Here is a 13,322-nt window from a genome sequence, read left to right as displayed (position 1 = left end):
TTGAAAAAAATAAGTTCAGCGACAGGCATGGTGCTTATCAGTGACTTGCACATCTAACCTTGACCTTGTTACCACGAAGAACTCTCAGTCCAGAGTCACTGCTGCTCTCACGGGCTCCTGACTTCTTCCAACTGCGGAAACGATGGAGAGAAAAGAATCAATCACTTCTGAGCTGAAATGTGACAGTGGTCATTTTCTATTTTGGTTTGTAAACTCAGCGTTTTCCCTAGAAGCTTCTTAAATTAGCCTTGAATTGATTTTCATTCACCCAGCTCTGCAATTTTTGTTTCCAGTCTAAATTCTTTTACTGACAAGTTTTTAAATGAGGCAAACTCCATTTCAATATCTGGTGGCTAGGAGTTGAAGGAGATATAAAAGGGCCTGCGACACAGTCAGAAGTCATTCGCTGGTCATTTCAATGGCATCAGATCATCAACAAATATTTATTGCGTATCCAGCATGAACAATTTCTGAATGCTGTATCTAAAGTTTAATGTTAAACTCTAAGCATATTGGTCCTACCAGTCCATGATATATTTACCTGCTGTGAGTAGAAATTTGAGTAGTCTCAAATATTAGGTATTTTTTTAAAGATTTATTTTTTACTTCTTATTGGAAAGTTACATATACAAAGAGGAGGAGAGACAGAGAGAAAGATCTGATTCACTCCCCAAGTGGCTGCAACGGCTGAAGCTGCACTGATCTGAAGCCAGGAACCTGGGGCCTCTTCTAGGTCTGCCACGAGAGTGCAGAGTCCCAAAGGTTTGGGCTGTCCTTGTCTACTTTGCCAGGCCACAAGCAGGGAGCTGGATGGGAAGAGGAGCAACTGGGATTAGAACCAGTGCCTGTATGAGATCAGGGCACCTGCAAGGCGAGGACATTTAGCCACTAGGCTGCCATGCTGGACCCCTTAAATATTAGGTATTACAGCTGCATCCTTGTGTTCATTTTGGTCAACAAACATTTGCATTTCTTTTGGAAGCACACCTAATATTAGAACTCCTGGCTTCTAGGATTTCAGCAAAAGGGCATCCTAGACTGCCGTAGTTCTGTGGACCGTGGACCGTTTGGATTTCCTTCTTATGAAGTAGCTATTCAAAATTGTTGCTAATCTTCCGCCCAGGTGGTCTTAAATCTGTTCTGAGGAATTCCTTACATGTATTGGTCGAGTTTTATCCTAGAAATTTATCTCATTAATCTTCTGCCTCTCTGTGAATTAATTGTTTTCGTATTGCTAATGGTATCTTTTGATGAACGGAAGTTCCTAATGATAATATATTCCAGAGTTTTCCTTTTTTTTTTTAACACTTTCTGGTTTTGATATGCTAAAGTAAGCTATGGGAAGAGAATATCAAAAACCTTCTGTTTGAATAATTTCTGTTTCACTCTAATTTTCTTTTGTAGTTAATGTGGTCCCCCATTATCAATTCAGTACAATAAAAGCCACATTTCTCTTTAAGGGAATAATATCATTTATTTTAATTATGTTCTTATTCCATCCTTGAAGTGTATTTGTCATGAGTAGCCTCAGGAGTCTCCAGTGACCAGCAGGTAAATCCTGGTGACTGTTGACCGAACCCGGATGAGATTTGAGACAGGAGAATATAACCAATGCTGCTAATATTCATCTTTTAAAAATAGGCCTGGGCGTGTTCAAACAAGATAGCACTGAAGCAATGATGTCTAATAAATACACATGGCCCCAGTCTTGTCTGCTCTCTCTATATCCATGGCAAAAAAAATTTTTTTCGGGAACAAGACTGAATTTTTGGCCTTTGACAATGGTCTCTGTCATGATCCCTTTTAATTCACATAGTTCTTTACATGTGGCATTGATAGTCTTCCACGGTGCCCTCCACTCAGCCTTTGCTCAAGAAAGAAAGTGGCAGGGAGGTAGTAGAGCGGGGCTTCTCATCGCATAACCTTCTTTACCAGCATCATTTCCGGAAGCTGAAGTCTTCCCTTGGCTAGCTGTTCCGGAACAGGATTTACGGTCTGACCTGTGATGTACAGAGCACCGCTTTTGCCCTTTGCTGTCTTGACTTGGGCCCCTCTAGAGCCCACACGCCCAGTCACTTTCCTCAGTTGATTTAGGGATCTTACCTGTGTTTCTCTGATGCAGTGTCTAGGTCAGGAAGAGCTCCTCTATTCTGCCAGCAAAGTTTCCGTAACTCTGAACTTCAAAGAGACATGTGGGGATCTTGATTTCTTTCCTCCTGTAGGGCTACTGGGCCAATTATAGAGCTGTTCTCAATTAATCCTCAACAATATCCAAGCACAGCACATGAATAATTTGCCATTAAACAATCAAGTTATAGTCTCAAAGGTCTTCCTGCCGCAAAAATAGTGGAAAATTGGCATAGGAAAGAGCCAGCTCCTACTATCTGTGACAATAACAGCTGCCACTTAGGCTAACTTCCTGAGAATAATGAATGTGATGAAAGGATGGGGCCAGTGAGTCTCTACTCAGCGCCTAGCCAACTAGCTTTGGTCCAGGACCTCCACGTCATTATGTGAGTGAACAGAGCCAGCGGTACTCGATCACATAGAAAGGTTAGAAATTTGTTTCACAGGTTTCTCAGGTGTCTGTGAAGTTCCGGAATTCATTATAGCTGATATAGCATGGCAGGTAAATTGATAGAAAATTAATTGGAAGACAGTTCCAAACATAATAGCTCAGCAGAAACATGCAGAATCAATTAATCAAACTGCAGCTCATTTTAATTGGAAGTATTCTAACCCTGAAAAAGCTTTGGAATCTCTAATTAACTTCTCAAGCCCGGTCCTATTTACATTAGCCATGTGGCATTTTGTTTGTTTCTTTGTTTGTTTGTTTTGAAATAGTTATACCTGAAAATAGTTATTAACTCAACCTAACAGCCAATTAAAAGTCCTCAATATATACATGATACAAGTGTTTATGTCTAATTAGACATGATGTTTTCAAATCATTTAAAAGCGTAATTTAAACCTATTTGATTTGGCAAATGTTAATTCTAGATATTGATTTTTTTCCATTCTTTAGCCAATATGTTTATCAAAACCTTCCAGAGGTTCTCAGGAAATGCGTATCATGAAGAACTTTTTAAAAACTATTTGTACAGCTATTTATGTTTTGTTTTCTTTCTTTCTGTACTCTTTTTCATAGTTTTCTGGACAATTTTTGCATGTATTTTGATGGATTTAAAATTTATTTTTCAATGTATTTTAATTTTTAATATTTAACATATAACTGATTTTATCTTCAGTTCCATGTAATTTTTCAGTTCCCTTCGTATTTCACACATTCATAAATATATTCATGTTAGCAATCCCATTCGCTGCTTCTCCACCTTGTGTATCTACTTCTATCATTCAAATTGTGATAATCACCTATTTTTGTGTCTAAATACAGTACTGGACTGTATCCTCTTTGAGAGCACCATCAGTTGCCCATAACTGTATGCCTCTGGTGTTAGATCCAGTGCCCACAGAGAGAGCTGAATAAAGCTCAAAGAGAGGAAACGCTGTGCAAATGAAAGGTCGTGAGAGGTTCAGGGGTAAACGGAGGAATGCTGTTTTTTGGAACACATTTTGGTGTGTTCCCTGGAGTGCAAGGTGATCTGTGGATCCTGATCAGCCTTTGTTCCTAATTAACCTGTGGGCCAGTCTCTTAATTCTCTTCTCTCTAATCCGTCATCATCCAAACCAAACGCATAAGAAGCACAGCTACAACAGGTGAAAGTGAAGTGTATCTAGTCATCAGACCGCAAAGGAGTTCACTATTTTTATGGTACTGGCAGACTGGGACTTCAAATATGCTTGTCTCACAGTATTTAAAAATATGTATTTATTTATTTTTATTGGAAATTCAGATTTTCAGAGAAAGAAGGAGAGGCAGAGAGAAAGATGTTTCATGTGCTGGTTCACAATGGCCAGAGCCGAGCCATTCTGAAGCCAGGAGCTTCTTCCAGGTCTCCCATGCAAAGTCCTAAGGGTTTGGACCATCTTATACTGCTTTTTCAGGGCACAAGTAGGGAGCAGAATGGGAAGTGGAGCAGTTGGAACTTGAACTGGAACCCATGTGGGATCCCAGTGCTTGGAGGTGGAGGATTAGCCTGTTATGTCAATGCGCTGAGCCTGTTTCACAGTATTGAAGGTATAACAAAATGGCTCAGCGCTGTGTCTATTGTGGAATATGTCTCACGATTATACATATTCTATCAGCAAGTAAATAAAATCCACCAGGAATAAACTTCTAGTTCTAATGCCATAGTACCTGTCCCCTCCAAAAAGTTCTTAGGCCAAAGCCAAAGCTGGGCTACAGACAGCCTTACAAAGAAAACTCCAGCAAGGGTGGCTGAAAGAATCTTAGCTGAAGACTTGAAGCTGGTAAGTGCTCATTGAGTTGAATTAGCAGTGGGAAAATAGGGAGGTGTGAAGCCACGGTGAGTGGCAGCTCTGACGTGGAAAGCAACTGAGAGGAGTTTTAAGGGTTAGGACAGAAGTGAGACTGTGAGAATAGGAGGAGATTGAGCAAATGAAAGAGTAATTAAACAAGACTGCCTGCTCTTCTTGAACTTTGGGAGAAAAATCGACCACTTCCTGGGTGTGCCCACATGAGCTGAAATTGGGATGTTTGTCTCCTTGCCTTAGTCTTGGATTGATGAAGATGGGATGTGATATGCAAACACCCTTGCGACCTTACAGATCCCTCATTGAACAGACAGAAACGGTGGGAACTGAACAGATGAGTAAACAAACCAAAACATGGCAATCTGCATAAAAACCATTGCATCTATGAATGTGAATTCTAAAGGGGATGAATGTCCATGAGTCCAAATTTTCAGTATTTCTTTGTTTCAGATATTCCTTCATTCTATTTCAGTAGCTAGAAACAGTGCAGCTAATATATTCATCCATGTTTGTTGGGTTTGGTCCTCAGTTCCAGGAACCCATACATTTCTGGAGATCAGTCTGTGTCCCCCTCTTCAAGCCTTGAAGCCCCAAGCTTCCATCCTTTCCTACATGCAGTGCAAACTCCAGCAAGAATGCCAGCTCTTGGGATACGTTGGGGTTTAGTGGCTACACAGATGGTCATTGTGCAGCCGTTATGCTGTGACATGTGCTGAGAAGCAGTAGTAACAGAGAATGTGTCTCCTAGAACAATACTGATACAGGTGAATTAGTAAAATGTAAGGTTTAGTATGTGATGAGAAGGATCTGTTTATTTGGGCTATTTATGGAATTTTTTGGGTAAAAGAGTGTTTAAAACCTATCATCTCTGAAGATGAGGAAATCCTAAGTAATCAAGCCTAGATGTAAAGCCAGCTATATGGATCGAAAGAGGAGACAATGGACATGTTCAAAGAAAAGAGAACAGGAAGTGGAAATGATACCATCTGCTCCCGAAGGAGCTGATTCTCAGAGAAGTCACTCCCTGCATTTGCCCTAGAGCAGCATTTTCCTGTAGCCAGATTATAAATCTACCCACCTAGGGCTTATAAACCTATCAGAGAAGGCTTAGAAAATGATAGTCAAGTGATCATTTGTTCAAGAATCCCCTACCAGGCTTGCTGACCTTCACAGCGTCTTTTTGGATTGCTAATCAGTATTTTCTGGAGGGAGCCCTCTGTTTCTTAGAAACCCTTCCCGGGAACCTCAGCGTCCGTGTCCTGAGGTCGGAGAACCCCCCAAACTCCATGAAGCTCATCCAGAGTGACTTGATGAGGGTGAATACATAGTTAAACACGCCCAATATCATGCCACTTGTTTCTTCACCAGCCCCATACCCAATTTTGTTTTTTTTTAAACATTTATTTTTATTGCATTTCCTTTTTTTAAAAAAACTAATTACATTGCATTATGTGATACATTTTTTTATGCACTGGGATTCCCCCTGCCCCTCCCAAAACCCTCCCCCCATGATGGATTGCTCCACCTTATTGCATTTCCATAGTTCAAATTCAGTTGACATTCTTTCATTGGAGGTATTTACCAAGCATAAAGTCCAGCATCTTATTGTCCTGGTAAGTTCAATAGTTTCTTGGTGAGACCATCTCTGGTCTGAAGGTAGAGCCGGCAGAGTATCATTCCAATCAATTAAAAGTCCCAACATAATATTTCCAACCATTTACAACATTATGGCATTAATTGAGATGGTATTGATTAACCAATATGTTAATAGGAAAATGCAAGTTCTCAACCACAACCTGTGACTTCTTCATAGACATTTCAATTTTGGTTTACATTCAACCATATTCTATACACCTTAAAATGGCTTAGATTGCTATTCAGCTGTCTCATGCCTATTTTAATTTTAGTCTTTAGCAGTTTATAGCATTGAAGCATGATTTCGCTGAACCTGGCTGTTTTTCGGGTGGTCTAACTCTATAATTCTAACAGGATATATGTCAACAGTTTAGGTGAGCATGTTTAGGAGGGGTGTGCAGAGAAATCTTCCATACCCAGTGAGGAGTAACTAATCTTTGTGTCCCACCCAGTGATGTATAAGTGCATCCCCGCTGACCGTTTCCTGTCTGGTTCTAAGCTTTCCTTGTTGTTCTCTATCTATTCTCGTTTTGTTTGTTTGTTTGTTTGTTTGTTTTGAGGGGTTTCTGGAGCGCTCCTGATGGTTATTACGGGAGGGGGTGAGAACCCAAAGTTGGAAGCAGGCAAGGACCAGAGAAAGCTCCTCTCCCTAGTCCCAAAGGAAGTTTACTGTTCTTCTGTTTCTGTGGACCGCTCAGGGATCCTGCCCATACCCAATTTTGTTAAGAATCACTCTCAGCAGAAAGCGGGGATCACTAAAACAATGAGAAATATGCCAGGATAAAAGCAAAAGGCCTGGCATTCAGTTACTGTTTTGATGAATGAACAAGCAACAAGATTTCATATCGGTGAATGGTCAATTTAGAAAAATGCAAGGATTCCTTCATAGTTCTTACAAAACTAAAACCACTGGCCCATGGAGCAAGTGTCTAGATTTCACCAATATATGTTTACTTAAAACTGCAAGAAATGTATTTTTTTATGTAACAATAGCAATCAACACATTTCACTAATATTTTGAATCCAAGGTATAGCCTCTATTTTGATCTTTGAAATACACTAACATGATTGGATTAATGTTGCGTCCTTTGGGAATCTACATTTGGTCATGAATTGTGTTTCCAATATTGTAATGGTTTAGCCAATGTTTGCTGCTCGCCATAGGCCCCATCCCGGGTAAGGCTTCCATTTTCTGTAGTCTTTAAAACTTTGATAAAACACCCAGGAACGTGTTTCCATTTGCAGTATTTCCCTTTTAGGCGGGACCGCGACCCGACAGAGGGGATTTCTGGGCTGTATCCGGTCTCTGCAGCTGAATGGCATGGCGCTGGATCTGGAGGAACGCGCCCTGGTGACTCCGGGCGTGCAGCCGGGCTGCCGAGGGCACTGTGGCAGCTACGGGAAGCTGTGCCGCAATGGTGGCAAGTGCAGGGAGAAGCCCAGCGGGTTCTTCTGTGACTGCACATCCTCCGCCTACACAGGGCCGTTCTGCTCCCATGGTAAGTGCGCTGGGAGATGCCCCACTGCCTGGCTGGTCTTATCTGGGCCTCCATTTGAAACAAAGATTATTTTCCTACCTGTGTTTTTTTTTTTTTTTTCTTTAACTCTACTGAATGCCCAATACATTTCACTCCATATATTTGACTTCATTCGTGAAAAATGAGTGTCTATTGATTATAAATTCACTAATAGTCGCCTCCAGGTGTCTTTGAGTGTTAGTTGCACCATCTGCTGTTTTCCTATCTAATGTTGATGTTCTCACATGACTGTCAAAGACTTGCCCCATGGGACAGTTGTCAATTTCAAAGTCATTAAAGGTGTTGTTATTTTTGATGAAGATGTTCAGCAATTCAAGGGAATCTAGAAAACTTGTTATTGCAATTTTTGTTAAGCAAATATTGGTCACAGATGTAAATAACTTTCTAATAAAAATCAATGCATAATGCAATACTCAGATATTTTACTATATGATATGTTGAATATCTGCTAGTGAAAGAAAATAGGGAAAGATGTTTTGCTGTTGTTATTTTCTTCTTCGCTGACCTATGTCATGGAAGAAGAAAAAGCTGAAAATCGTAATTCTGTTCCAGAAACACTGTTTTTGAATATTGAAATGTTTATTTTAGTATCATCGTTTCTCATAGAAAATTGACATCCAATTTAAATTCAGTTATTTTATTTAAATGTCTCTGGGCCACTTCAGAACCTTTTTTGTCTGAAGAAGGCAAACCAAAATTGGCTACAAAAGGAAGCAACTTGTGGTTTGCAAAGAAAACACTGGGAGCAGTTAATGAGAAGTTGGCAAAAAATGTGTTCTTCAAATCATTTGCTATTATGAGGAACAAGCTATAATTTAAAAATCAACTTGGGGTAATAATCGCACATTGCTGGTACCATCCTAAGGGACATCAGGGTTAAAGCTAGAATTAAGAGCACTTCTCACTCAGACCAGGCCTTTGCTTCCCGGATGTCCGTGGTTTCCAGTGCATCTTACTAAGTGCAGCCAGTAACATCACTGCTCACGAACACGCTACACTGGCTGTAAGAGTATATTATGGAATATAAAAGTAATAAACCAAGCCAAACCAAAAACATGACCAATCACTGAGAGTTGGTTTTGTCATGTTGCTGCATGACCCAGTCGGTGTCAGTGATTCTAATTCAAAACCCAGTCCTTTATGGAACTACAGGAATTCCACACTGCTGCTTTTTCCTACCATCTTCTTCTTAAACATCTAGACTTGGTGCATTTTTGTTATGTTTGTGTGTGCATGTGCAAAGTGAATTTGGGCTATTAATCTCCAACATGTAAAACCCTACATTTTTATAAAATGATTTAAAGAGCAGATGGTTCCTTTACTTGTTCTTTGCTAAGCAAATGCATTTTCTAGTCCCTCATTCTAAAATATTTAATGTTTGTAGTGTACCGTAAGATGAAAAAGTGTTTAGAATGATAGTTGTGTTTTCTTTTTGCTTGTTTATCCTGGAAGAGAGACTAGTCAAACTTCCTTGTTTTGTAACTGTTACTGTGAGACTAGCACATCCTAAATTGGAGTTAAAATGGTCAAGGGAGCAAAAGACAAGAAGCCTAATTTACGCCTGCACTTGCAGAGCCTTGAGCATCTGGTTGTAAACTGGTGGATTGATTCTAGGTCACCCAAACATGAAGTCGTTTCATGCCACCATGAAAGCCCGCTTGATCCGCCGTGTTACTCTAAGGTTGAAGCTGTTTCTTCCATCTACGCAATTTGTATATTTTTAAGAGATTTCATTTCAGTGAGTATAACTAAAATGAGATCCTTGTACTTTTCATATTTTAAAGCACAATGTGAATGTCATTTCAGAGATTTCTGCATATTTTGGGTCTGGCTCATCCGTGGTCTACAACTTTCAAGAAAATTATTCCTTAAGTAAAAACTCCAGCTCACACGCTGCTCCGTTTCATGGTGACAGAAAGTTGAGCCGGGAAGTGCTGAGCTTCGGCTTCCGAACGACACGAGCACCGAGCTTGCTGCTCTATATGACCTCTTTTTACAAGGAGTACCTTTCGGTTATTATTGCCAAAAACGGTGAGTGCTTTCTGGACAAGAGAAAATTGATTTAGAACATTAGGGCTATAATACTGTGGATCATTTTTGTAGTCACTTGGTAAACTACAAACAGAAAAAAAAGGAGTATCTGTTTTTGTATTCATTTTGCTTTTTGAGTACTATCCCCAAAGCGAAAACCCAAAGGGTTGTTTGAAGTAATGATGGCACCTTTACCTCTTTCTCATTTTGATACTTTTCTACATGTCTTGTGAATTGTTAATTAGCTCTTATAAAATATTTATGATACATTATTGGTAGAAGCCACTTACAATCCCCTACAGACATCAATGCTAGTTTTGTGAATCTTTTTGAAATATGTCTGTTTGTAGGTACCAAATACTTTTTTCCAAGTCAAAGTAAAGAAGTATCAAGAGAATGTTCACAAACCATCAGGTTTGTGAGAGAATATCCCCAGGATGGCCAGTTGGTTCTAGTTAGAAGTAACTAAATAGTCATGGGAGATACTGGTGTAGCCATGCAAGGAAATAAGGAGGTAGAAATGCATTATTTGGTGTATGGATTAGGAAATGGGCTTGCTAAAAGAACTGTGTTGCAGCAAATCCCTTTACTGCTATTTTTACCGTCCCTTTATTTGGATTAAAATAAAGGTTTTAGAAATAAATCTCTAGGTAAGGAAGCAAACATGGACTCAGGGATGTGTCTTCAGCTATATCCAATATGGATTGAGGGCACCAGCCACCAACATAGAAATATGGTTCAGCAAGTATGTTGACTTTCACTGTACATTTTGAACTTCAGGTTTATCTACAACTAGAATGTTTTCTTTGTCAGACTGAAAAAGGGATCCTATGAGATATTAGTTGACACTTCCTTAGAAAATTCAGCGAGTAGTATTAATTTTAATGGTAAATTTGGCTTAAACCCATTCATTTCATCTTAACATTAATCCAAAGTTTATGACCCACACCACTTGGAAATACAGTTCATCTTGAGTATTTGCTTGTAATAATTCCATTAGCCAATGTAATTTAAAGACTGTGAGATGTAATTTTAAAAAGATGATATAAATTGAATGTAATTGCGGTATTCCATAATAGTGAGGCACTTTCGAAATACTTAGTCTTTTTCTAAGAAGAAGCTGCTGCTGAGATTTTTCGCATGTTTAATCTTTGCATTACCCCAAAAGGAAAAAAAAGTCAAAGGAAAAAGTTTGTGTATCAGTGATGTCCTTATTCTTGATTTTGAAAATATTGCAAAATGTCACTTAGAAACTGATTTCAGTGAGTGATTACTAAACTATTAGAGGGCACATTGAAATGGAATGCTGTGATTATTTTAGAAATAAATGCATAGTGACTAAGAGGAGCCTGAACTTTCCTAAGTCGAAAACTTACAAAATATAAATCTATTTACCAATAAAAAGTAACTTTTCCTCTCCTTTCTTTAGGAAGTTTACAGATCAGGTACAAGCTAAACAGGTATCAAGAACCTGACGTTGTTAATTTTGATTTTAAGAACATGGCTGATGGCCAACTTCACCACCTAAGGGTCACCAGAGAGGAAGGAGTGGCCTCGGTAGAGGTAAGGTACTGGTTTCAGAAGCAGCAGCGGTGGCAGGGCGGCTTCCCCAGCACAAAGAGCTGCATGGAGACCTGGTACTCAACGGTGGTCTCTCAAGGGTCTATGCCCATAAAATGTAGTCAGGGTTTTTTTGTTTTTTTTTTTTAAGCAACAAGACTGCCCAAGATCTTATTAATAATACCTAATGGTTTGTATGCCTAAGTTTCCTCACTCCTTTCCTTTTATGAATTGGGAAATGCCTAATTTCTCACAGTTTACTAATAGTAGGATCGTCACTACTGCAACAGAACTGGTTGGTTTCCTGCAGATGGATATAAACGCAGTAGTAGTTCTACCAAGAAAATAATGATTACAACATCAGAATCAGCTTTTGAAAATGATTTTAGTCATAGCAGAGAAAGTCAAATTATTCACTCTAGCAGTGTTTGATAAACAGGTACTAATGTTTCTGTACTGTGAAGAAACTCTTCCTTAGCTGTGTGACTCAAGATAGAATGCCAAGCTAATAGAATGTGTCGACATGAAAAATAATTCACTAGATCTTCCCCTTGGCTTTACCAAGTTTGTATTCCTTGTACACAAGGCAAAAACATAGTAATGTATGCAGATAGAAGCTTGGTGACCTAAGGGTGGTAAGGAAATGGTATATAAAATAATATTCACCTTTCTTTTATAATTATTATCTTTTATTGGAAAGTCAGATATACAGAGAAGAGGAGAGACAGAGAGAAAGATCTTCCATCCACTGGTTCACTCCCCAAGTGGCCGCAATGGCTGGAGCTGAGCTGATCTGAAGCCAGGAACCAGGAGCGTCTTCTGGGTCTCTTACGCAGGTGCAGGGTCCCAAGGCTTTGAGCTGTCCTCGGTTGCTCTCCCAGGCCACAAGCAGGAAGCTAGATGGGAAGTGGGGCAGCTGTGATTAGAACCAGCACCCATATGGGATCAGGGCACGTGCAGGGCAAGGACCCTAGCCTTAAGGCTTTTGCACTGGGCCCAATATTCACCTTTCTAAATGGCTCAGTCACTGGGTGTGGTGGGGTCAATACTAATAATTGCTTATTTTATATTTTCTTTTATATTTCTTGCATTCTGTCCATTTCTCAACCAAATGACATCTAACTGCTTGGATGTTATGGCTTGGATCTCATCTGATGATGGTGTAGATTGATGAGGAAACAAGAAGACAAGTGTACCTGTCGTCAGGCACCGAGTTCAGTGCAGTCAAATCTCTGGTACTGGGCAGGCTTGCAGGTGAGTCAGAGACCCTTCCCCCAACCATGAGCCAGAAACATGAACATGAAGTCATATTCCATGTGTATTTGTGTGTTCATGGCTGTGCACGTACCCACGCCTACTTCATTACGCCAAAACAAGTCTCTTGCCTTATTTTCACTGTGTGATGATTGACGGCCAAAACAGAAGCCTGTGTACAAACTTTGTGTGGGATGAACACATGTCTTTCTGATCTCTGTCGTCTGTCAAGTCCATCATGATGTAACATTGTGCTCTTCTTGCACTTATAGCATATCCCATCCTAAAGAGAGCAGCTACAAAGTACCTAACAGTAAGATTGGGTGTGAAAGACGTGAAGGAAGAGCAGTAGCTTTTCTTCTATGCGCAGCCCAGTGTCCTCTAGGTTGTGGCTTGGATCCTCTTGCCTTGCCACAATGTTGGAGTTGTTTAAACTCACTTTAAAGACCTTCTAATTATTATGTATTCCCATCAAATACTTCCAATAACAGCACTACAGTAGAAGCACACTACTGCCATTTGACCATCAAGATATGTGTGCAATGAAAATACTTTTCAACAAGATCTAAAGAGAAAAGGAAATAAATTTGTAAGATTTTTAAACTTAAAAAAAAAACAGTATTGATATGATCTATTATTTGGTGGTGGTGAGTTAGCTTCTTGTAATTGTATTTTCATTCCTGGTCTTATTTTTGATGCTGTCCTGGAGCATCTTGTTCAAGGTAGTGGGCGGAATATTTTCTTTTTGACCTTTTCCATTATTTGTACCTCAATTAATCATTCCTGTGTTCCCTGTACATAGTCTCAGAACCTTAAGAGTTTTTTCATTGAATTTATGGGTGAATGATGAAAATATTGTCCCTTGAGAAGGTTAATAGTTAAATCTATAAATATTTATAGGCCTTTAAG

The 13,322-nt window shown here is 39.5% G+C and overlaps 1 protein-coding gene across 3 annotated transcripts in view; it reads left to right on the top strand.

Annotated features, from left to right (window-relative positions):
* CNTNAP4 (contactin associated protein family member 4) overlaps positions 1-13,322 on the top strand; it is a 557,001-nt gene that overhangs the window by 522,917 nt on the left and 20,762 nt on the right. For all 3 annotated transcript variants that reach the window (XM_058674663.1, XM_058674664.1, XM_058674662.1), the window contains 4 exons: positions 7,290-7,529; positions 9,375-9,599; positions 11,029-11,162; positions 12,326-12,413. In XM_058674663.1, the coding sequence (XP_058530646.1) occupies positions 7,290-7,529; positions 9,375-9,599; positions 11,029-11,162; positions 12,326-12,413 (687 nt within the window). The remainder of the gene's footprint in view (positions 1-7,289; positions 7,530-9,374; positions 9,600-11,028; positions 11,163-12,325; positions 12,414-13,322) is intronic.

Source organism: Ochotona princeps, chromosome 16 (genome assembly GCF_030435755.1).
Source record: "Ochotona princeps isolate mOchPri1 chromosome 16, mOchPri1.hap1, whole genome shotgun sequence".
Lineage (NCBI taxonomy): Eukaryota > Metazoa > Chordata > Mammalia > Lagomorpha > Ochotonidae > Ochotona > Ochotona princeps.
This window is presented reverse-complemented; position numbering and strand designations above follow the sequence as displayed.